This window comes from Bombina bombina, chromosome 7, assembly GCF_027579735.1.
Source record: "Bombina bombina isolate aBomBom1 chromosome 7, aBomBom1.pri, whole genome shotgun sequence".
NCBI classification, from domain to species: Eukaryota; Metazoa; Chordata; class Amphibia; order Anura; family Bombinatoridae; genus Bombina; species Bombina bombina.
The window spans coordinates 181,636,779-181,663,301 of NC_069505.1; the positions used below are offsets into that span (position 1 = coordinate 181,636,779).

General features: G+C 42.5%; 1 protein-coding gene across 1 annotated transcript in view; it reads right to left on the bottom strand.

The window, feature by feature from the left end:
* DDB1 (damage specific DNA binding protein 1) overlaps positions 1–26,523 on the bottom strand; it is a 114,675-nt gene that overhangs the window by 26,851 nt on the left and 61,301 nt on the right. The window contains exons 18-24 of the mRNA XM_053720453.1: positions 16,701–16,824; positions 16,050–16,214; positions 15,427–15,521; positions 15,166–15,336; positions 14,723–14,832; positions 14,386–14,555; positions 14,205–14,307 (exon numbers count right to left, since the gene is read on the bottom strand). Of these exons, the coding sequence (XP_053576428.1) occupies positions 14,205–14,307; positions 14,386–14,555; positions 14,723–14,832; positions 15,166–15,336; positions 15,427–15,521; positions 16,050–16,214; positions 16,701–16,824 (938 nt within the window). The remainder of the gene's footprint in view (positions 1–14,204; positions 14,308–14,385; positions 14,556–14,722; positions 14,833–15,165; positions 15,337–15,426; positions 15,522–16,049; positions 16,215–16,700; positions 16,825–26,523) is intronic.

Sequence of the window (26,523 nt, forward strand, 5' to 3'; positions counted from 1 at the left end):
GTGAGCACGTTAGCTATATGACACACCTGAACTAGTACTGTCTAACTGTCTAACTTAAAATGCTCTGAGCTAAGAGGCGGTTTTTAACGGTTTAGAAATCAGTTTGAGCCTAGCTAGGTTCAGCTTTTCAAAAATACCACCAAGGGAACAAAGCAAATTTGATGATAAAAGTAAATTGGAAAGTTGTTTAAAATTACATGTCCTATCTGAATCATAAAAGTTTAATTTTGACTAGACTGTCCCTTTACGGCTTCTAAAATATTTGGCTCCTGAGTGATTTTTGCATCATAAAGTCCTTTTAACTTTTTTACAGCACACACGTGGAAGGCTGTTGGGTAACACAGGCTACACACTGCAAAAAAAGCAAACAAAGAACACCTATGCACAATACAAAAAAACAAAACAAAAAAAAAGATTTTGTGTGATTTCTCTCTATGCCAATGAGTTTTTGATCGTGTCAAGCCATATTCTCATATAATACTACACAAGATCTATTTCACAAAGGTCTGACAACTCATTCTGGCAGCATAATCATGCACACATCCATCTCCAAATTCACAGAAAGCACAATGGTGTACAACACAAATACAAAACAGAAAAATAAATAGTAAATCGTACAAATATTTCAGTAAACAAAACAACAAAAAATGGACAAGGAGATGCCAACGTTGTGTAACATATGGAAAAATAGGAAAAGTGTATTCATGCTCTCACAAACATGAGGCACATTCAGTGTGTGCCAACTCAGGCTGTGTGGGTATAAGACTTACCCAGTTCTCCTGAGTATAGCACCAATCCAACCACCAATGTGCTTAGGTGAATGTTCCCCTGATCTATGTAAATCTCAGAAGCTGAGCTTTCATGATAACCAGCATGCCTGATGAAATATAAAGTACTTAATAAAGATCATTACCATGAACTATTGGCTTTTGTGAGGCTGTACCTTTGTGTGGTATAAAGGGCTCTGAAAGGGCTGTTGTACAGGTGATCCCTTTTGAAACACAAGTCCCTCTTTCAAATGAAGTCATACGAGGGGGAGATGGGGGCTCTGTCCCCCTTCCTGCTCAGCAAAATACCTTGGGCCAGATTACAATTGGTGTGCTATATCGCTGGACCTCACTAACAGCGCACGACTGTAATGCTCGTGGGATTCTCCTCTATCAGACCGAACTCGGCCGGTAGTCTTGTTATCCCGGCGTCGAGCCAGAATGATAGGGAATATCCCTGAGGAGAGAATGTTAGTAAGTTGAGAAGAGCGGCACTCACCACAGGCAGGACAGTCCCCAGCGGCAACGGCAGAGCAGTCCAATGACACACCACTAGAATGGTCAGACAGGCAGGGTTCGGCAACAGTAAAGCAGTCCAAGAGTATACCACTAGAATGGTCCGACAGGCAGGGTTCGGCAACAGTAAAGCAGTCCAAGGGCACACCACTAGAATGGTCAAGGCAGGCAGGGTTTGGCAACAATATATCAGTCCAGCAATGTAGGGGTCAAACAGGCAGAGTAGTCAGACAGGCAGACTTCAGCAGCAGTAAATCAATCCAGCAATTCAGGGGACAAACAGGCAGAGTAGTCAGCAACAGGCAGGTTCAGCAACAAAGATCAGTCCAGCAGTTAAAGGGTTAAGGCAGGTAGAGTAGTCAGAAAACAGGAAGGTTCAGCAACAATGGTATAGAACGATCTGTCACACCCAGGAGCACACAGAGTAACACCTATACTTGGGCAGTGACAGATCGTTAGTGCAGGGTTTAAATAGGTGCCGGATTCACGCCAGAGAGCTCCCGGCAGCATCAGGGGAGTGCGGCTATGACATCAGCGCCGCACGAATCCTGAGCCGACACTGCTCCTGGCAACGAGCAGGAAGGAGACGCCGCGCCCCTAGCAACGGCTAGAGCGGCGCGGCGTGACATAGCCCCCTCCACAAGGGTTCCCTTTGGGAACCAGAGTCAGCCTCAAAGGATGAGTAGCATGGAATTTGGAGACCAAAGATGGGGGATGCACATCACAGGCAGGGACCCAGGGAGTAACCCTTCCAATGTACCAGGTATTGCAATTGTCTGCGCCTGTATCTGGAGTCCAGGATCTTAGCTACCTCATATTCGGACCAGGAGTGAAGAAGGAGGAGCTCGGAGCCGGGTATATCTATTCTTGATGTATGGTTTAAGCAGTGAGATGTGGAAGACTGGATGTATGCGTAGGGTTTTTGGCAAGGCCCCTTTGTAGGCAACAGGAGAGTCTTTTCAGGACCTTGTAAAGGGACGATAAATCTGGGACCCAATTTGTGACAGGGTTGACGTAGACGCATGTGTCGAGTAGATATCAAAACACGTTCACCCACTGGAATGGCACGTACAGAAGTCCTATGACGATCAGCAAATTTCTTATATCTGGAGACAGCTGAACGTAGCTGAGAGCGAATACGCTGCCAATGAGTGGGGAGTCCAGTGACGTGTCAGTCTGCGGCATGGACCCCAGTGGACTGAGTTAAAAGAGGGAACACACAAGGTTGATATCCTGCTGCGGCTTGAAATGGAGAACATTTAAGGGAAGAGTGCCAATGAGTGTTTCTTGCCAGCTCAGCTAGTGGTAGCAACTCAGACCAGTTGGTATGGCTAGCATTGACAAAGGCTCTAAGGTAGGCTTCAAAATCCTGGTTTGCTCTTTCAGTTAGTCTATTGGTCTGTGGATGGTAGCCAGAAGACAAGGAAACCGTGGTTCCAATCGATTTACAAATGGCCCTCCAAAAGGCAGAGATAAACTGTGAACCTTTGTTGGAAACAATGTTCACAGGAATGCCATGAAGTCGTACCACATGCAAGAGAAAAAGGGACGATAATTCTTGAGCAGAAGGTAGTTTGATTAGTGGTACGAAATGAGCCAGTCTGGAAAAGCGGTCTACCACAACCCAGATAACTGTATGGTGGTCAGAAGAAGGAAGATCCACAATGAAATCCATTGTTATATGTGTCCATGGTTGTTTGGGAATAGACAATGGTTGGAGCAAGCCAGGAGGCAAAGATCGGGGAGTCTTGTTGGCAGCACAAGTTGTGCAGGCTTTTACATAATCCTGTGCATCAGACTTCATAGTAGGCCACCAAACATGTTGGAAAAGACACTTGAAAGTCCTAGTTGAACCGGGATGTCCTGAGAGTTTGCTATCATGAGCCTAGGCTAACACAGGGATACCTCGATTCCGGGGTACAAAGAGGATATCGGAGAACATGGGGGTTCCAGGAGGTTTACTAGACTGAGCATGTTGCAGTCTCTGCAGAAGGGTAGTATTGAGTTGAGCAACCACACAGGAGGGGGGTATGATATGTTCAGTAGGAGCTTCTGAGGAATCACGTGAATGAGGGAACTGACGGGAAAGGGCGTCCGCCTTCTTGTTCTTGGTCCCAGGAAGACCACAAAGTTAAAACAAGAAAAGAACAAGGCCCACCTGGCCTGTCGAGGATTGAGTCGGTGAATAGTCTCTAGGTAAGTCAGATTCTTATGGTCGGTGAGAATCTGAATAGGATGGGCGGTGCCCTCTAACCAATGACGCCATTCAGTTAAGGCCATCTTAATGGCTAGGAGTTCACGATTACCTACATCATAGTTCCTCTCAGCAGGGGTAAAGCGTTTAGAGAAAAAGGCGACAGGGTGTGACTTGGAAGTCAAAGGGTCCCTTTGGGTGAGAACTGCTCCAGCCCCTATCTCGGAGGCATCAACCTCTAAAGTAAACTGTAGGTCAGGATCAGGATGGCGGAGCACAGGAGCTGAACAGAAAGCCTTTTTCAGGCAAGAGAAGGCATTAACGGCCTCAGGAGGCCAATGTTTGCAATCCTTGTTCTGTTTTGTCAATTCAGTGAGAAGAGCTACTGTTTGAGAAAAGTTCTTTATAAACTTGGAGTAATAATTGAAGAAACCCAGAAACCTCTGTAATTCCTATAAAGATGTAGGTTGAGGCCATTCTAGTACCGCGGTGAGTTTAGCAGGAGCCATGGCAAAACCCTCCTTCATGATGGCATAACCAAGGAATTGGATTTGCACTTGATCGAACTCGCACTTTTCTAGCTTGGCTACCAAGGAATTATCCCTGAGGCGAAGAAGCACCTGTCTCACGTGCCTATGATGCTTCTCTAAAATGGGAGAGAAAACAAGGATATCATCCAGATAAACAATGACAGTGCGGTTGAGGTGATCACGGAAGACATCATTGACAAATGCCTGGAAGACTGCAGGGGCATTACACAGCCCAAAGGGCATTACAAGGTATTCGTAATGCCCAGATCTTGTGTTAAAGGCAGTCTTCCATTTGTGACCTGGAGAGATGCGAATCAGATTATATGCTCCACGTAAATCCAGTTTTGTGAAAAAGCGGGCATCCTGGAGTGAGTCATACAGTTCGGTGATCAATGGTATGGGATAGCGATTCTTGATGGTTATGTTGTTCAAGGCCCTGTAGTCAATGCAGGGTCTGAGCCCACCATCCTTCTTACTGACAAAAAAGAAGCCAGCCCCAGCAGGAGAGGAGGAAGGACAAATTAAACCTTTAGCTAGGTTCTCTTGTATGTACTCCTCCATGGATTTGGTTGCAGCCTTGGAGAGTGGATAAGTCCTCCCTTTGGGAAGTGGGGCTCCGGGGAAGAGGTCGATCTTGCAGTCGTAAGGACGGTGTGGTGGCAGCACGTCGGCTGCTTTTTTCTCAAACACATCAGTGAAGTCTGCAAATACTGAGGGAAGGTTTGGAGGAGTCTGTATAGTGGCTATGGGAATACGGGTCAGAGGAATGACTTTAGCAAGGCAGGAGTGGAAACAGGAGGTGCCCCAGGAGGCCAATTGTCCCTCAGTCCAATTTAACCGTGGATTGTATTCCCTGAAGCCAAGGAAGACCAAGGATGACAGTCTGTGCTGGGGAATGAATAACCTCAAACTGCAGCTGTTCAGTGTGGAGGACTCCCACAGTCAGGGGTGTTGACTTGAAATGAATCAGGCCCGAATCAAGGGGGTGCCATCCAGGGTAGTTATTTTGAGACAATGTCTTTTCTGTAGAAGAGGCAAACCAGCTTGAATCATGAAACGGTGATCCAGGAAGTTTCCAGCTGCCCCTGAATCAATGAAGGCTTGAGTGTGGACTGTATTCTGAAGGAAGGTAAGGGTAACAGGTACCAGGATCCGAGAAGAGTGAGGGGATTTAGTTGAGACCATGCTTAGAGGTACCCCAGCGTTATCCTCTAATCATCGGCTTTTCCCGGCCGAACATCACAGTCCTTTAGTTGGTGGGTGTTAGATACACAATAAAAACATAGTCTCAGTCTCCTTCTTCTCTGCCTTTCAGACTCTGAGGGTTTGAAGGAGGAGAGATCCATGGGTTCCTCTACCGAGGTAACTGGAGCTGCTAAAGGGGTAGCGGATGCTGCCGAAACTGGGCAAATAGGAGGACGGGAGGGAAGGACCCTCCTTGTTCTGTCTCTCTCGGCTTGCCTTTCCTGAAAGCGAGAGTCCAGATTGATACAAAGCACTATAAAGTCATCCAAAGAAGAAGGTATATCACGATAAGTGAGTTCATCTTTGATGCGTTCATGGAGACCCCTCCTAAAGGCTGCCTTGAGAGCACTGCCATCCCAGGTGGTTTCAAGTGCCAAGGTGCGGAACTCGACGGCAAATTGTGCCACAGTTTTATTACCCTGGCAGAGATCCAGGAGAGAATATTCTGCAGCAGAGGTATGGCTAGAAGTCCCAAACACAGAAGACAAAGCAGATATGAACTCATCAGCATCATTCAGGAGTGTAGCGTTCTAGGGACTTGTCCTTTAGCAAAGCATCATGCAGGAGTGTAGCTAGGGCCTTGTCCTTTAGCAAAGAAATGATAAAGGTCACCCTTGACTGATGAGACCGAAAGGTGCGAGGATTGTTGCGAAAGTGCAGCCTGCATTGGTTTAGAAAGCCCCTGCAATCAGTAGTACCTTCATACTTGTCAGGCAAGGATATCCGGGGTATGCTTCCAGAAGCAGAGGAAGAAATCACAGTACTGGGAGTAGGGGCTGGTAGTGTAGCTACAGGAGCGGCATCCCTCGCTGCAACTAGTAAGGAGAGCTGAGCGGTAATCGCTTCTAGCTTGGAATCCATATTCTGCAACTGTGCGGTATGGGTTCCCAACATCTGTCCCTGAAGATAAACAGCTTGTGCCACCTCATCTGGCTGCATTGCCCAAGTATAATGTAATGCTCGTGGGATACTCCTCTATCAGACCGAACTCGGCCAGTAGTCTTGTTATCCCAGCGTTGAGCTGGAATGATAGGGAATATCCCAGAGCAGAGAAAGTTAGTAAGATGAGGAGAGCGGCACTCACCACAGGCAGGACGGTCCCCAGCGGCAACGGCAGAGCAGTCCAAGGACACACCACTAGAATGGTCAGACAGGCAGGGTTCGGCAACAGTAAAGCAGTCCAAGAGTATACTACTAGAATGGTCCGGCAGGCAGGGTTCGGCAACAGTAAAGCAGTCCAAGGGCACACCACTAGAATGGTCAAGGCAGGCAGGGTTTGGCAACAATATATCAGTCCAGCAATGTAGGGGTTAAACAGGCAGAGTAGTCAGACAGGCAGAGTTCAGCAGCAGTAAATCAATCCAGCAATTCAGGGGACAAACAGGCAGAGTAGTCAGCAACAGGCAGGTTCAGCAACAAAGATCAGTCCAGCAGTTAAAGGGTTAAGGCAGGTATAGTCAGAAAACAGGCAGGTTCAGCAACAATGGTATAGAACGATCTGTCACACCCAGGAGCCCACAGAGTAACACCTATACTTGAGCAGTGACAGATCTTTACTGCAGGGTTTAAATAGGCGCAGGATTCGCGCCAGAGAGCTCCCAGCAGCATCACGTCAGCGCCGCACGCATCCTGAGCCTACACTGCCCCTGGCAATGAGCAGGAAGGAGACGCCAGATCTGACACTGCCCCTGGCAACGAGCAGGGAGGAGACACCGCGCCCCTCGCAACGGCTAGAGCGGTGCGGCGTGGCAGCGACTTGAAATTACAAGTCCATAGTAAAGTGCGTTTACCAGAGAAGGGTTAGGGCGGATGACACCCAATATATAACAAAACCACATATATAACAAAACAAGAACACAAAATTGTTGTGTGTCTTTGATAACCTAAGTAACGTGGATAACCAAGATATTACCAGCTCACATAACACAATATTAAGACCATTCCCTGGGCGACACTGTTTTCTTCTTCATTGCACATCCTTTATACTTTATAATCCTCAGTTATCTGGAAGAGCAGACCCATAACAGTCATGTATGCACCCAATAAAGAACAATCCACATTTGTGCACCATTATTTATACAATTAAATAATACAACTGCTAGAAGGCTTCTGAAGACCACTGCATCCTAACCTCTCTGCAACATTTGAGGCAGCAAAATAAAATCACAGCAGACTTGTCTACCTGGGTGCTTGACAACCAATTGTGCTAGAGCAGTGAGTGTGATTGCACAAGAGACTGGTGACAAGAGTGGGTGGACAGGTTCCCTGCCTAAGAACCTCACCAGCCATACCTTGTTAAATGAGGGGCTGTAGTATATCAAACTGCTTTTGAATATAAAGCCTTTTGGATTACCTGAATTTAGCCCAACTTCCCTTACCATTGCACGCCATCCCTCATTGCCATTCACTACTTAACGGCAATGCCACCCCAGCAACCCCCCCCCCCCATTTAAATTTTCAGCAATATTTCCTAAACTTTGTTATCTCAACCTTAAAACACAAGGCTACATACATGTACACTGATGCCAATTAGTGCTCAAGACACATGTACACTCCAATCTCAGTATGCTCATAAAAAGAGCTAAGTTTCAACAAAACATAATTTATGATTACCTGATAAATTTATTTCTCTTGTAGTGTATCCAGTCCACGGATCATCCATTACTTATGGGATATTAACTCCTCCCCAACAGGAAGTGCAAGAGGATTCACCCAGCAGAGCTGCTATATAGCTCCTCCCCTAACTGCCATTACCAGTCATTCGACCGAAAACATGCAGAGAAAGGAAAACCATAGGGTGCAGTGGTGACTGTAGTTTAATGGAAAAATTACCTGCCTTAAAGTGACAGGGCGGGCCGTGGACTGGATACACTACAAGAGAAATAAATTTATCAGGTAAGCATAAATTATGTTTTCTCTTGTTAAGTGTATCCAGTCCACGGATCATCCATTACTTATGGGATACCAATACCAAAGCTAAAGTACACGGATGACGGGAGGGACAGGCAGGCTCTTTATACGGAAGGAACCACTGCCTGAAGAACCTTTCTCCCAAAAACAGCCTCCGAAGAAGCAAAAGTGTCAAATTTGTAAAATTTGGAAAAAGTATGAAGAGAAGACCAAGTTGCAGCCTTGCAAATCTGTTCAACAGAAGCCTCATTCTTAAAGGCCCAAGTGGAAGCCACAGCTCTAGTAGAATGTGCTGTAATTCTTTCAGGAGGCTGCTGTCCAGCAGTCTCATAGGCTAACCGTATTATGCTACGAAGCCAAAAGGAGAGAGAGGTAGCCGAAGCTTTTTGACCTCTCCTCTGACCAGAATAAACGACAAACAGGGAAGACGTTTGTCGAAAATCCTTAGTTGCCTGTAGATAAAATTTCAGGGCACGGACTACATCTAGATTGTGTAGCAGACGTTCCTTTTTCGAAGAAGGATTAGGACACAAAGATGGAACCACAATCTCTTGATTGATATTCCTGTTAGTGACCACCTTAGGTAGGAACCCAGGTTTAGTACGCAGAACTACCTTGTCTGAATGAAAAATTAGATAAGGAGAATCACAATGTAAGGCAGATAACTCAGAGACTCTTCGAGCCGGGGAAATCGCCATTAAAAACAGAACTTTCCAAGATAACAACTTGATATCAATGGAATGAAGGGGTTCAAACGGAACCCCCTGTAAAACATTAAGAACTAAGTTCAAACTGCATGGTGGAGCAACAGTTTTAAACACAGGCTTGATCCTAGCTAAAGCCTGACAAAAAGCTTGAACGTCCGGAACTTCTGACAGACGTTTGTGTAAAAGAATGGACAGAGCTGAAATCTGTCCCTTTAAGGAACTAGCGGATAAACCCTTTTCTAAACCTTCTTGTAGAAAAGAAAATATCCTCGGAATCCTAACCTTACTCCATGAGTAACTCTTGGATTCGCACCAATATAAGTATTTGCGCCATATCTTATGGTAAATCTTTCTGGTAACAGGCTTCCTAGCCTGTATTAAGGTATCAATAACTGACTCAGAAAAACCACGTTTTGATAAAATCAAGCGTTCAATTTCCAAGCAGTCAGCTTCAGAGAAATTAGATTTTGATGTTTGAAGGGACCCTGGATCAGAAGGTCCTGTTTCAGAGGTAGCGACCAAGGTGGACAGGATGACATGTCCACTAGATCTGCATACCAAGTCCTGCGTGGCCATGCAGGCGCTATTAGAATCACTGATGCTCTCTCCTGTTTGATTCTGGCAATCAATCGAGGAAGCATCGGGAAGGGTGGAAACACATAAGCCATCCCGAAGGTCCAAGGTGCTGTCAAAGCATCTATCAGAACCGCTCCCGGATCCCTGGATCTGGACCCGTAACGAGGAAGCTTGGCGTTCTGTCGAGACGCCATGAGATCTATCTCTGGTTTGCCCCAACGTCGAAGTATTTGGGCAAAGACCTCCGGATGAAGTTCCCACTCCCCCGGATGAAAAGTCTGACGACTTAAGAAATCCGCCTCCCAGTTCTCCACTCTCGGGATGTGGATTGCTGACAGGTGGCAAGAGTAAGACTCTGCCCAGCGAATTATCTTTGATACTTCCATCATTGCTAGGGAGCTTCTTGTCCCTCCCTGATGGTTGATGTAAGCTACAGTCGTGATGTTGTCCGACTGAAACCTGATGAACCCCCGAGTTGTTAACTGGGGCCAAGCCAGAAGGGCATTGAGAACTGCTCTCAATTCCAGAATGTTTATTGGTAGGAGACTCTCCTCCTGATTCCATTGTCCCTGAGCCTTCAGAGAATTCCAGACAGCGCCCAAACCTAGTAGGCTGGCGTCTGTTGTTACAATTGTCCAGTCCGGCCTGCTGAATGGCATCCCCCTGGACAGATGTGGCCGAGAAAGCCACCATAGAAGAGAATTTCTGGTCTCTTGATCCAGATTCAGAGTAGGGGACAAGTCTGAGTAATCCCCATTCCACTGACTTAGCATGCACAATTGCAGCGGTCTGAGATGTAGGCGTGCAAAGGGTACTATGTCCATTGCTGCTACCATTAAGCCGATCACCTCCATGCATTGAGCTACTGACGGGTGTTGAATGGAATGAAGGACACGGCATGCATTTTGAAGCTTTGTTAACCTGTCTTCTGTCAGGTAAATCTTCATTTCTACAGAATCTATAAGAGTCCCCAAGAAGGGAACTCTTGTGAGTGGAAAGAGAGAACTCTTCTTTTCGTTCACCTTCCATCCATGCGACCTTAGAAATGCCAGTACTAACTCTGTATGAGACTTGGCAGTTTGAAAGCTTGAAGCTTGTATCAGAATGTCGTCTAGGTACGGAGCTACCGCAATTCCTCGCGGTCTTAGTACCGCCAGAAGAGCACCCAGAACCTTTGTGAAGATTCTCGGAGCCGTAGCCAATCCGAATGGAAGAGCTACAAACTGGTAATGCCTGTCTAGAAAGGCAAACCTTAGATACCGGTAATGATCTTTGTGAATCGGTATGTGAAGGTAAGCATCCTTTAAATCCACTGTGGTCATGTACTGACCCTTTTGGATCATGGGTAAAATTGTCCGAATAGTTTCCATTTTGAACGATGGAACTCTTAGGAATTTGTTTAGGATCTTTAAATCCAAGATTGGCCAGAAAGTTCCCTCTTTTTTGGGAACCACAAACAGATTTGAGTAAAACCCTTGTCCTTGTTCCGACCGCGGAACCGGATGGATCACTCCCATTAATAAAAGATCTTGTACGCAGCGTAGAAACGCCTCTTTCTTTATTTGGTTTGTTGACAACCTTGACAGATGAAATCTCCCTCTTGGGGGAGAGAATTTGAAGTCTAGAAGGTATCCCTGAGATATGATCTCTAACGCCCAGGGATCCTGGACATCTCTTGCCCAAGCCTGGGCGAAGAGAGAAAGTCTGCCCCCCACTAGATCCGTTCTCGGATCGGGGGCCCTCGATTCATGCTGTCTTAGGGGCAGCAGCAGGTTTCCTGGCCTGCTTGCCCTTGTTCCAGGACTGGTTAGGTCTCCAGCCTTGTCTGTAGCGAGCAACAGCTCCTTCCTGTTTTGGTGCAGAGGAAGTTGATGCTGCTCCTGCTTTGATATTACGAAAGGAACGAAAATTAGACTGTCTAGCCTTAGGTTTGGCTCTGTCTTGAGGCAGGGCATGGCCTTTACCTCCTGTAATGTCAGCGATAATTTATTTCAACCCGGGCCCGAATAAGGTCTGCCCTTTGAAAGGTATATTAAGCAATTTAGATTTAGAAGTAACGTCAGCTGACCAGGATTTTAGCCACAGTGCTCTGCGTGCCTGAATGGCGAATCCGGAATTCTTAGCCGTAAGTTTAGTTAAATGTACTACGGCATCTGAAATAAATGAGTTAGCTAACTTAAGGGCTTTAAGCTTGTGTGTAATCTCATCTAATGGAGCTGATTCAAGTGTCTCTTCCAGAGACTCAAACCAAAATGCTGCTGCAGCCGTGACAGGCGCAATGCATGCAAGAGGTTGCAATATAAAACCTTGTTGAACAAACATTTTCTTAAGGTAACCCTCTAACTTTTTATCCATTGGATCTGAAAAGGCACAGCTATCCTCCACCGGGATAGTGGTACGCTTAGCTAAAGTAGAAACTGCTCCCTCCACCTTAGGGACCGTTTGCCATAAGTCCCGTGTGGTGGCGTCTATTGGAAACATCTTTCTAAATATCGGAGGGGGTGAGAACGGCACACCGGGTCTATCCCACTCATTAGTAACAATTTCAGTAAGTCTCTTAGGTATAGGAAAAACATCAGTACTCGCCGGTACCGCAAAATATTTATCCAACCTACACATTTTCTCTGGTATTGCAACTGTGTTACAATCATTCAGAGCCGCTAACACCTCCCCTAGTAATACACGGAGGTTTTCCAGCTTAAATTTAAAATTTGAAATATCTGAATCCAGTTTGTTTGGATCAGAACCGTCACCCGCAGAATGAAGCTCTCCGTCCTCATGTTCTGCAAATTGTGACGCAGTGTCTGACATGGCCCTAATATTATCAGCGCACTCTGTTCTCACCCCAGAGTGATCACGCTTACCTCTTAGTTCTGGTAATTTAGCCAAAACTTCAGTCATAACAGTAGCCATATCCTGTAATGTGATTTGTAATGGCCGCCCAGATGTACTCGGCGCTACAATATCACGCACCTCCCGAGCGGGAGATGCAGGTACTGACACGTGAGGCGAGTTAGTCGGCATAACTCTCCCCTCGTTGTTTGGTGAAATATGTTCAATTTGTACAGATTGACTTTTATTTAAAGTAGCATCAATACAGTTAGTACATAAATTTCTATTGGGCTCCACTTGGCTTTAGCACATATAGCACAGATATCTTCCTCTGAATCAGACATGTTTAACACACTAGCAAATAAACTAGCAACTTGGAAATACTTTTCAAGTAATTTACTATAATATGAAAACGTACTGTGCCTATAAGAAGCACAGAAAAAGTTATGACAGTTGAAAATTAATAAACTGAAAAGTTATAGCATCAAATCTTTGTAAAAAACACAATTTTAGCAAAGGATTGCTCCCATTAGCAAAGGATAACTAACCCTGATAGCAGAAAAAAAAAAAAAAAAAAAATACAGAAATAAACGTTTTTTTATCACAGTCAACTACAATCTCACAGCTCTGCTGTGAGTGATTACCTCCCTCAAAACAAGTTTTGAAGACCCCTGAGTTCTGTAGAGATGAACCGGATCATGCAGGGAAGACAATAAACTTCTGACTGAATTTTTTGATGCGTAGCAAAAGCACCAAAAAAGGCCCCTCCCCCTCACACATAACAGTGAGAGAGATCAGTAAACTGTCATAAATTAAATAAAACGACTGCCAAGTGGAAAAAAAAATAGTGCCCAAAACATTTTTTCACCCAGTACCTCAGAAAATTAAACGATTTTACATGCCAGCAAAAAACGTTTAACATTAATAAATTGAGTGTTATTAAAAAGCCTGTTGCTAGTCCCTGCAAATTAGGCTAAAGTTTTATGCATACAGTATAATTCCAGTGAAGTGCCATTCCCCAGAATACTGAAGTGTAAAATATACATACATGACAGCCTGATACCAGTTGCTGCTACTGCATTTAAGGCTGAGTTTACATTATATCGGTATGGCAGAATTTTCTCATCAATTCCATTGTCAGAAAATAATAAGCTGCTACATACCTCTTTGCAGATTAATCTGCCCGCTGTCCCCTGATCTGAAGTTTACCTCTCCTCAGATGGCAGAGAAACAGCAATATGATCTTAACTACTCCGGCTAAAATCATAGAAAAACTCAGGTAGATTCTTCTTCAAATTCTACCAGAGAAGGAATAACACACTCCGGTGCTATTATAAAATAACAAACTTTTGATTGAAGGTATGAAAATAAGTATAATCACCACAGTCCTCTCACACATCCTATCTATTCGTTGGGTGCAAGAGAATGACTGGTAATGGCAGTTAGGGGAGGAGCTATATAGCAGCTCTGCTGGGTGAATCCTCTTGCACTTCCTGTTGGGGAGGAGTTAATATCCCATAAGTAATGGATGATCCGTGGACTGGATACACTTAACAAGAGAAAGTTTATTTTAAACTTTCATGTGTCTATAATCTTCTTCCACCTCTCCACCCAAATTGTTCTTGTTTTCCCCCTTTTCTCCCTAAGAACTCTTAACTGATATGGTATTCTCTTTGCTAGGTTGTATCCAATGGTTTAGACCACACATTGTTTTTCATACGTAAATATTTCCACTTTTATATTTTCTTTTTTTATAATATTGCTTTTTACTAAAGGAGTCTTTGGATTGAACCAGGAAAATAAAAGAAATCAGGGTCACAAGGTAGCATATGTATACTTTTGTGGAAAGCTTGATCAGGTAGGACTTTTAAAAGGCACAAATTTATACCCAACAAGTATTAACATTCATTTATCTGGTGAAGGATATAAGGAGTGTTCAATTTTGCCCACACTCTTGATTACTTTGTTTAGTCTGTTCTGGACATCTAGGAGCAAATTGTACCAACTCTCTGAGACTGACGTTACCAGACCTGTAAAAGTACAGATATTAGTAATGGACACAGATAGTGACGGCAAAAAAACATCAAAGGCATCCTAGCTAAACCCACCAATCATTCCATTTACTGTTCCAAACAACACAGAACCCTGTGTAGGAGGGGATGTCTCTCCAAGGTTCTGCATCACAAGAGAGCCGTGGCAGAAGACATTCACAAATTCACCAAGGTGAAACAGACCAACTTCCTGCAAATGTTGCCGTTCCTCATCTGTGGTAGCAGCACTGAAAAGGAGATACAATAGACGCAGTTACTAGCCCTCTAATTATAAGTGAAATTATCACAGTTTTACCACTATTGTGCACATCCTATATCCCAACCTCTCGTAACACTCAAGACACCCAATTCATCCACACATACTAGCATCCCCCACGTCAGCTCTTGCTCTTACCTGTCTTTCTGGCACACAAATAAATTAAAAGCATTTTCAGCTCCCAGGAAGTTATCATCATCTAAAATTTCTACTGCACTCATCCAGTTGGGGTTAAAATCCCGAGCAATCTAGGGGAAAAAAAACAATGCTTTCTCAGCAAATGGGCAAAAACTGTGAGTCTACAAAACAAAGCACTCAAGAGACGACCATTGGGACACATAATTAAAGGAGAACAAAAGTCATAACAATTCATACATGCTTGCAATTTACTTTGGCTTCTAGTATTCTTTGCTAAAGAACATTCTGTACTCATTTCTCCTCTCACCGTTACACTACTCTAATCTTTCAAGTCTCTTGCTCATTCCCCTTTGCCATTTCCTACAATGTCTATGGATTTAAAGGTCAGTGGCCAATCACAGGGATTCACTTTCTGCATAATTTTGCTTTCCCAAATGACTTACTTCTTCAAAATTTCCCTCCATGGGCTTATAAGCCAGCAACAGCACAGAACGCATTAAGTCTCCCACCAGGATGAAATCCCCCTTGGTTTTTAAATACAGGGCCATGATGTTGTTGTAGTGGTTGCATTCTGTGCGTAACTCTTTTTCTGCTGTCCACTCGTAGAGACGCACCTGGTTAGAAAAATCAAACACACTATAAACCTTACTGCTGTACCCAATCAGTGGTCACCCATACGTTTGTAAAATTCCCTGCCGCCTCACCGTGCTGTTGATGCTGGCCAGCAGCTTTCCATTAAATTCCACCATAGAGTAAACTGCTCCCTTCACCTCCTTCTCTGCCACCGTCTGCAGCTTCCCTGAAAGCAGTAAAGACAGATTTAGCATGTAAGCTCTTGAACCCAGCTGTCTTGTAAATCACTTCTATGCAAGGTCATTTACCCATTCATATGGGCTATTATAGCCCCTTATAAATGTTACATTTGTATATTGCACCTATGTTTATAGCGCTGCAGAATCTGTTGGTGTTCTACAAACAGTAACAACAACAGACATGTTTACTTATACAAATATAATGTTGTGGAGAGTGTAGTATGACCTGTAAATTAATTTACAGATAGAGACAAAAACTAAATATCCAGTTGTAAAGTTCACAGTAGATAACAAAGTAATTAAAAAAAATGAGTCAGTTTATATGTGTTCAGTGCATAAACATTACATGTTAGCAACATATATTTTGTTTATCCCAAAGTCCACACAAACCGACACCAGTTTTACACAAATCAGCTTACTGTAAAAGTAACAAACACTCATTTAAATGTAACAAAATACAAAAGAAGATTTGCACAAAACCTTTAATTCTGTCTGGATCCCAATCCCTTTCTCACCATCGCTGTACTGGAACACCACAATTCTCCCTTGCTTTGGCTCTGCCTCATCTGGATACACCATTGCTGTCCCCACCAGGAAGTATGTGCTAGGGTCTTTCCCCAGCTTGCAGGAGACCAAGCTAAGCGCATACTCATTCTGTAGGAACTGATGTGTGTGTAATACTAAGACACAGAAAAGAAAGGGGTTAAATAAATTTCAGGTAGAATAGGAAGACCAGGTTTTTATCATCTTGATTGCTATGGAGAGTTACTATCCTATATATACAAAGCCTTGATGAGCCTAAAAATTGCACCTACCATGGACATAATAATATCAGTTACTTTTTGATCAAACAACATATTACAATTCAGTTTTTCTAGGTGTGCACTTACCTAGAGTCAATAAGTATTATGGAATTACCATATGTATAACATACTGCATTTGCAGCAAAAAGGAATTAAACATATTACATATAGAATACACACAGTGAGAAAGGACATGGGCCTATAGATATAGCCAAAGGTAAAATGTATCAGTCTCTGGTTAAAAGCACTGATTTATGTTAAAAAAATGTCTTATGAGCTGTATTGAAGGCTCTTATATCCCTGGCAGGCCGTCTATGCACATTATACACACAAAACTGTGTCTCTTCCAGCCCTCTTCCTTACCCTCAAATGTATGCTGGTCAATAATCAGTAGATTGTGAACTTCAACTTCCTCCCCAAACGATGTTTCATGGGGTGACGTACTCCCAGAGAAGAGCTTACTGCAACTCACACTGCTAGAGAGCGCCTGACCGCAAGAGAAATGAGAAAACACACTATACACACAGCAGATTTACATGAACCAAAAACCTGGTGAGAAGTTATCTGTGCAACAAATACTGTACAAGAAATGATGGGAGGAAAGGTCAACAAACCCAAATAGGAAACAGAAATAACATTTTAAGAATAATTCAGGACTTTAATTCAGGACTTATTAATGTCTGTTACAGCAGATCAAGTAGAATACAGTATAAAGAAGCATTTTAACAAGAAACTGTTTGCACTTTTTATAAGAGGGCTTGACAAATCCTAGATGTCAAGAAAATATGATGACTGGAATTTTTCACATGGCTCCTTCTGAGTGCTTACCATGTTACTGCCCTTGTTTTAAAATGTCAGGCACAAACGAACAGCCATTGTACATAAAATACAACTTTCAGTAAACATTTGGCAGTGTAAAAAGCTGGAACACTTAGGGCTAGATTTATCAAGCCCCTACGGCAGCAAGTTCTCACAAGAACTTGCTCGCCGTGATTTATCAAGCAGCGGTCACCAGACCGCTGCTTCCCTAAGTTCTTCGCCACCTCTAAGGTGGCGAAATTCAATCTCCTTAGTCGAGTCCGACCGAGGAGATTGACAGCTCCTGCCCGCGCGTGATTGGCTGTGCGCGGGCAGGGGGCGGGATTGCATGAGAGCGCAAAAACATAATTTTTGTAAGAACTTACCTGATAAATTCATTTCTTTCATATTGGCAAGAGTCCCAGTGACATAAGGGATATACAATCCTACCAGGAGGGGCAAAGTTTCCCAAACCTCAAAATGCCTATAAATACACCCCTCACCACACCCACAATTCAGTTTAACGAATAGCCAAGCAGTGGGGTGATAAAGAAATGAGTAGAAAGCATCAACAAAGGAAATTTGGAAATAATTGTGCTTTATACAAAAAATCATAACCACCATAAAAAGGGTGGGCATCATAGACTCTTGACAATATAAAAGAAATTAATTTATCAGGTAAGTTCTTACATAAATTATGTTTTCTTTCATGTAATTGGCAAGAGTCCATGAGCTAGTGACATATGGGATATCAATACCCAAGATGTGGAGTCTTCCACTCAAGAGTCACTAGAGAGGGAGGGAATAAAAATAAAAACAGCTATATTCCGCTGGAAAAAAGTTAATCCACAACCCAAAAAAATAAGTTTATTTCATTTGAAAGAAAAAAACTTAAATCAAAAGCAGAAGAATCAAACTGAAACAGCTGCCTGAAGAACTTTTCTACCAAAAACTGCTTCCGAAGAAGCAAATACATCAAAATGGTAGAATTTAGTAAATGTATGCAAACTGGAGACTGATCTAGTAGAATGAGCTGTAATTCTCTGAGGCCTGACCCAACTCCAAATAAGCTTGATGAATCAAAAGTTTCAACCAAGAAGCCAAGGAAATAGCAGAAGCCTTCTGACCTTTCCTAGGACCAGAAAATAAAACAAATAGACTGGAAGTCTTCCTGAAATCTTTAGTAGCTTCCACATAATATTTCAAAGCTCTTACCACATCCAAAGAATGTAAGGATCTCTCCAAAGAATTCTTAGGATTAGGACATAAGGAAGGGACAACAATTTCTCTACTAATGTTGTTAGAATTCACCACCTTAGGTAAAAATTGAAAAGAAGTCTGCAAAACTGCCTTATCCTGATGAAAAATCAGAAAAGGAGACTCACAAGAAAGAGCAGATAGCTCAGAAACTCTTCTAGCAGAAGAGATAGCCAAAAGGAACAACACTTTCCAAGAAAGTAGTTTAATGTCCAAAGAATGCATAGGCTCAAATGGAGGAGCCTGTAAAGCCTTCAGAACCAAATTAAGACTCCAAGGAGGAGAAATTTATTTAATGACAGGCTTAATACGAACTAAAGCCTGTACAAAACAGTGAATATCAGGAAGTATAGCAATCTTTCTGTGAAATAAAACAGAAAGAGCGGAGATTTGTCCTTTCAAGGAACTTGCAGACAAACCCTTATCCAAACCATCCTGAAGGAACTGTAAAATTCTAGGAATTCTAAAAGAATGCCAGGAGAATTTATGAGAAGAACACCATGAAATGTAAGTCTTTCTAGAGACAGATTTACGAGCTTGTAACATAGTATTAATCACTGAGTCAGAGAAACCTCTATGACTTAGAACTAAGCGTTCAATTTCCATACCTTCAAATTTAATGATTTGAGATCCTGATGGAAAAACGGACCTTGAGATAGTAGGTCCGGCCGTAACGAAAGTGGCCAAGGCGGGCAACTGGACATCCGAACCAGATCCGCATACCAAAACCTGTGTGGCCATGCTGGAGCCACCAGCAACACAAAAGACTGTTCCATGATTTTGGAGATCACTCTTGGAAGGAGAACTAGAGGCGGGAAGATGTAAGCAGGATGATAACACCAAGGAAGTGTCAGTGCATCCACTGCTTCCGCCTGAACATCCCTGGACCTGGACAGGTATCTGGGCAGTTTCTTGTTTAGATGAGATGCCATGAGATCTATCTCTGGAAGACCCCACATCTGAACAATCTGAAAAACACATCTGGATGGAGAGACCACTCCCCTGGATGTAAAGTCTGGCGGCTGAGATAATCTGCCTCCCAATTGTCCACACCTGGGATACGCACCGCAGAGATTAGACAGGAGCTGGATTCCGCCCAAGCAAGTATCCGAGATACTTCTTTCATAGCTTGGGGACTGTGAGTCCCACCCTGATGATTGACATAAGCCACAGTTGTGATATTGTCTGTCTGAAAACAAATGAACGGTTCTCTCTTTAGCAGAGGCCAAGACTGAAGAGCCCTGAGAATTGCACGGAGTTCTAAAATATTTATTGGTAATCTCGCCTTTTGAGATTTCCAAACCCCTTGTGCTGCCAGAGATCCCCAAACAGCTCCCCAACCTGAAAGACTCGCATCTGTTGAGATCACAGTCCAGGTTGGCCGAACAAAAGAAGCCCCTTGAACCAAACAATGGTGATCTATCCACCATGTCAGAGAGTGTCATACATTGGGAATCAAGGATATTAATTGCAATATCTTTGCATAATCCCTGCACCATTGATTCAGCATGCAAAGATGTAGAGGTCTAATGTGAAAAAGAGCAAAGGGAGTTGCGTCCGATGCTGCGGTCATGAGACCTAAAACTTCCATGCACATAGCCACTGAAGGGAATGACTGAGACTGAAGGTGCCGACATGCTGCAACCAATTTTAAACGTCTCTTGTCTGTTAGAGACAGAGTCATGGACACTGAATCTATCTGGAAGCCTAAAAAGGTGACCCTTGTCTGAGGAATCAAGAAACTTTTTGGTAAATTGATCCTCCAACCATGTTTCCGAAGAAACAACACTAGTTGATTCGTGTGAGATTCTGCAGTATGTAAAGACTGAGCTAGTACCAAGATATCGTCCAAATAAGGAAACACCGCAATACCCTGTTCTCTGATTACAGATAGAAGGGCACCCAGAACCTTTGAAAAGATTCTTGGAGCTGTTGCTAGGCCAAATGGAAGAGCAACAAATTGGTAATGCTTGTCTAGAAAAGAGAATCTCAGAAACTGATAGTGTTCTGGATGAATCGGAATATGAAGGTATGCATCCTGCAAGTGTATTGTGGACATATAATGTCCTTGCTGAACAAAAGGCAGAATAGTCCTTATAGTCACCATCTTGAAAGTTGGTACTCTTACATAACGATTCAAAATTTTCAGATCCAGAACTGGTCTGAATAAATTTTCTTTCTTTGGTACAATGAATAGGTTTGAATAAAACCCCAAACCTTGTTCCTGAGGAGGAACTGGCATGATTACCCCTGAAGACTCCAGGTCTAAAACACACTTCAGAAAAGCCTGAGCTTTTACTGGATTTACAGGCATGCGTGAGAGAAAAAATCTTCTCACTGGAGGTCTTACTTTGAATCCTATTCGATACCCTTGAGAGACAATGATTTGAATCCATTGATTTTGGACAGAATTTATCCAAAAATCCTTGAAAAATCTTAATCTGCCCCCTACCAGCAGAGCTGGAATGAGGGCCGCACCTTCATGCGGACTTAGGGGCTGACTTTGGTTTCCTAAATGGCTTGGATTTATTCCAATTTGAGGAAGGCTTCCAATTGGAAGCAGATTCCTTGGGAGGAGGATTGAGTTTTTGTTCCTCATTCTGACGAAAGGAACGAAAACGGTTAGAAGCCTTAGTTTTACCCTTAGGTTTTTTTATCCTGAGGCAGAAAAACTCCTTTTCCTCCAGTGATAGTTGAAATAATAGAATCCAACTGAGAACCAAATAAATTATTACCTTGGAAAGAAAGAGATAGTAATCTAGATTTAGATATCAGCATTCCAAGATTTAAGCCACAAAGCTCTTCTAGCTAATACAGCTAAAGACATGGATCTAACATCAATTTTGATAATATAAAAAATGGCATCACAAATAAAATGATTAGCATGTTGCAGTAAGCGAGTAATGCTAGATATGTCAGGATCCAATTCTCGTTGCGCTAAATTCTCCAACCAAAAGGTTGAGGTAGCCGCAACATCAGCCAAAGAAATAGCAGGTCTGAGAAGATGACCTGAATATAAATAGGCCTTCCTTAGATAAGATTCAAGCTTCCTATCTAAAGGATCCTTAAAGGAAGTACTATCTTCCATAGGAATAGTGGTACGTTTAGCAAGAGTAGAAATAGCCCCATCAACTTTGGGGATTTTTTCCCAAAACTCTATAGATTTTGCTGGTAAAGGATACAATTTTTTAAACCTTGAAGAAGGAATAAAAGAAGTACCTGGCTTATTCCATTCCCTAGAAATCATATCAGAAAAAGCCTCAGGAATAGGAAAATCCCCTGGGGAAACCACAGGAGGTTTAAAAACAGCATTTAAACGTTTATTAGACTGAACGTCAATAGGACTGGTTACCTCAATATCCAAAGTAATTAACACTTCTTTTAATAAAGAACGCATATACTCTATTTTAAATAAATAAGTAGATTTGTCAGTGTCAATGTCTGAGGAAGGATCTTTCATCAGCTAAATGAGAAGTTTTAAAAGACCTTTTACGTTTATTAGAAGGTGGAAATGCAGACAAAGCCTTCAGAATAGAATCAGAAACAAATTCTTTAAAATTTACAGGTATATCATGCACATAGAAGTTGAAGGAACTGCAACTGGCAATGTACTATTACTGATGGAAACACTATCTGCATGTAAAAGTTTATCATGACAACTATTACAAATGACATTTGGTGAAATAATTTCTACACTTTTACAACAAATGCACTTAAGCTTTGGTAGAACCGATGTCAGGCAGCAATGTTCCAGCAGAAACTTCTGAGACAGGATCAGATTGGGACATCTTGCTCAATGTAAGAGAAAAAACAACATATAAAGCAAAATTATCTATTTCCTTATATGACAGTTTCAGGAATGGGAAAAAATGCAAAAGCATAGGCCTCTGATAGAGAAAAAAGCAAGAGGCAAACATCAATGGGGTATTGAAATAATGCAAAAAATTACCGGAAATTACACACTCGCGTTACTAATGACGCCGCCGTGTGAAAGGTCTCGGCGTCACTTATGACGCCAGAAATGACGAAGTTGAGTCATAAACGTATTTTTTCGCGCCAAAAATGACACAATAAAGTTTAGCATTTGACGCACCCACGGGCCTTATACCCGCAATAGCAAGAAGTAGTTAATTGAAAAAAAGACTAAACCCCAGGTAAGAAATAAATTTCTTAAAGTGTTTAAATTCCCCAAATATGAATCTGACCGTCTGCTGAAGGAAATACATGAACCTGACTCATGGCAAATATAAGTACAATACATATATTTAGAACTTTATATAAATGCATAAAGTTCCAAACCATAGCTGAGGTGTCTTAAGAAATAAAAAACATACTTACCAAAAGACACCCATCCACATATAGTAGATAGCCAAACCAGTACTAAAACAGTTATTAGTAGAGGTAATGGTAAATTGAGAGTATATCGTCGATCTGAAAAGGGAGGTAGGAGATGAATCTCTACGACCGATAACAGAGAACCTATGAAATAGACCCCCGTTAGGGAAATCATCGTATTCAAATAAGTGATACTCCCTTCACGTCCCTCTGACATTCTCTGTACTCTGAGAGGAATCGGGCTTCAACAATGCTGAGAAGCGCATATCAACGTAGAAATCTTAGCACAAACTTACTTCACCACCTCCATAGGAGGCAAAGTTTGTAAAACTGAATTGTGGGTGTGGTGAGGGGTGTATTTATAGGCATTTTGAGGTTTGGGAAACTTTGCCCCTCCTGGTAGGATTGTATATCCCATATGTCACTAGCTCATGGACTCTTGCCAATTACATGAAAGAAATTGCGCTCGTGTGCAATGTTAATCACCTACGGGTAATTTCACCCCTCCACAGGCGAGCTGAGGCTTACAGGGGCGTGTATACGTGCCCCTGTACGCCTCAGCTATGATAAATCTAGCCCATAATGTCGCTCTGGTAATGTCAGTATATGCTGTACAAAGTAAAGGGCTTGTAACATATAAAAGCAGTACCCCAGTCTGGTCAATAAAAAGAGAAACATTTTGATGTATTTATGCTACAAAGGGGGCAAATAATGTGGTTAGATTATGTGTGTATTAGTCTTTGGCATATTTGAAGCTGCAAAAGTCTAAATTTAGAGTGAATGTAAACTTTAATCAATTAGTGCCCGGTTTTTAAATATACTATAAAAACAGCAGCACTTTCATTGATGAAAGTTTACATTGCACCGTATTTTTACAAATGCTTACCTTTTACTTCTTCAAAGCCGTATCGGCATCCCCCGCCTGCAGGTCCTCTGTAAATACGTCACCAATGACGAAACAGGATTCCTCTGATCATGGCAGGGCCTCACAAGATGGACGCTCTGGGGGTGAAGTCGTGATTGGAGGAAGCCGGTTTCGTCATTGGTGATGTATTTACAGGGGAGCTGCAGGAGGGGGATGCTGAACCGGCTTTGAAGAAGTAAAAGTTATTTGAAAAAATATGGTGCAATGTAAACTTTCATCATTGAAAGTGCCCCTGTTTTTAATAGTATATTTAGAAACTGGGCACTAATTGATGAAAGTTTACATTCACTTTAAGAATTGTTTACATTAATTTATATTGGGCATTTTCATTTATACCAGACATATTAAGATGGGGTAAATGTATTCTTATTTTATTTAGGATTATTGGTCTTAAAATTAAACACAGTTATTTAATTTATAAATAGGCATTTCTAGTAATAATTAACATTGTGGGTCTGAAGATAAAAAAACAAAAAACACTCAATAGTATGGAGAAAAATTACAACTTTATTTTAGCATTGTAATGCAAGGGTCTTGCCTTCACAGAAGCCTTCGTAGTGAGATAAACCGCTCTCAAGCTAAAATTTGCCTTTCTTAAATGCTTTGAGGGACGAGATTTCTTAGATAATCTCGCCACAGCAGAGAGCTTCAAATTGGGGCCTTAGTGTGAACTTTAATTTAGCATATTTACTGTTAACATAAACTGCCAAAAATAAGCATGCAATATTCACTAGCCATTAGCATGTGGCATAATTAGAGTTGAGTAACTTGTAATGGGCATGGAAGTCAATAGATTTTCATTTCTATTAGCGGCATTACACTGCAGTGGAATATAAAATGTTTAATTTCAAATGTTTAGAAAGAAGAATTAAATAATATTCGAAGTAGCTCAGCCAATTTACTTAGGTTCATATAAATAAAAAAACACAACTTTGGCTCAAGGACACTATGAATATATGAACCTAACGAAAACAATAATAAGGAAACTATGAATATATGAACCTAACGATAACAATAATAAGGATACTATGAATATATGAACCTAACAATAACAATAATAAGGATACTATGAATATATGAACCTAACGATAACAATAATAAGGATACTATGAATATATGAACCCAACGATAACAATAATAAGGATACTATGAATATATGAACCGAACGATAAAAATAATAGGGATACTATAAATTTATGAACCCAACAATAAAAATAAGGATATTATGTATATAGACCTAATGGTAAAAAAACAAAGTATGCTTACCTGATAATTTTCTTTTCTTCAGATGGAAAAAGTCCACAGCTGCATTCATTACTTTTGGGAATTTAGAACCTGGCCACCAGGAGGAGGCAAAGACACCCCAGCCAAAGGCTTAAATACTCCTCCCACTTCCCACATTCCCCAGTCATTCTGCCGAGGAACAAGGAACAGTAGAAGAAATATCAGGGTGAAAAGGTGCCAGAAGAACAAAAATAACACCCCACATAAAAAAGGGGGGGGGGGGGCTGTGGACTCTTTCCATCTGAAGAAAAGAAAATTATCAGGTAAGCATAATTTAAGTTTTTCTTCATAAATGGAAAGAGTTCACAGCTGCATTCATTATTTTTGGGAAAACAATACCCAAGCTATAGAGGACACTGAATGCAAAAGCGGGAGGGTACAAGAGGCGGCCCATTCTGAGGGCACCTGACCTGAAAACCCCTACCCAACAAAATCCCGCTTCATCCGAAGCCGAGAACAACCTTGAGAAAAAAAAAGGGAAAAGGCCCAAAGACACTGACCCGCAGATAGTCCACAGCCTTGCTAGAGACCGCAGGAAATAGACTCGACTGAGTCAACAGCCTCCAAGAGACACCGTCCCCAGCAGTTGGTCTCCAAACAACACGCCCCTTACTGAAGAAAGGGAACAAACTACCGTATTCTTCCACAAAGAAGAAAAGGCACAGAGAAAACATGACTGTACTTGTAAAGTGCGGCTAATCCCTCTTAAGGGACTCAAGGCGCTGCTCATTTTATCAACCTCGAAAGGAGGAAAGGCTGAGTAGACCTCGCCGGGGATCGAACTTGCAACCCTCGGTTTGCTACAGTGCAGAGTAGCCACAGTGCATTAGTATACTGAGCTAGCTTCCAGCTATCATAAGGAACTCCAGAAAAAAAACCTAAAAAGGCACAACCAGTCCTAAATAAAAACAGAGCAAAAACCTGAGAAACCGGGTCAGGCTAACAGAGACCCAACCAGTCTCATAGAAACAAGGGGAGTCAACGCCCAGACCTCAGAAATACAGAAACCACGGGATAAGGCCGGGAGTCTGAAACAGAGAGAGGATCTTCCCCTAACACAGTGCAACCGCACTCTAGAAAGCAACTGAAGACAAAGGTCCCCAAGTCGCAAAAAGGTATCTCAGAATACCGAAATATTCAGAACGAAACCTCGTGCAGCAAGCTCAGATAAGTCTGATGAACAACACCTGAAGCAAAAACACTGCACGCTGCAGTCATCTAAAAATGACTCAAATACTTGCAGGGCAAGTAGAAAGCAGCTTAAGATAGGATCCTTCAGATTGCTAAGTATCTACTAACCAGCGGACAACGTCGCAGGCTAAGAGCCGCCAGTCCTTCCCACAAATCTTGAAAGTGGAGAAAGGAGAAACCTCAAAAAGGCTTACTGTACCTCGAATGCTCCGAGGACAAGTAGCAGACCAACAAATCTCAGATCCTGTCCAACACCGGACCAGCCCAAGCGACAGACATGTCTGATAGACAGGGGGACAAAAAGACCCCAACCACAAGCCCCCAGGGAATGGAAAAAAAAGGGGGGGGACTCACCCAACCCAACAGAGCTTGGGTACCAACCCAATCCGCTCCTCC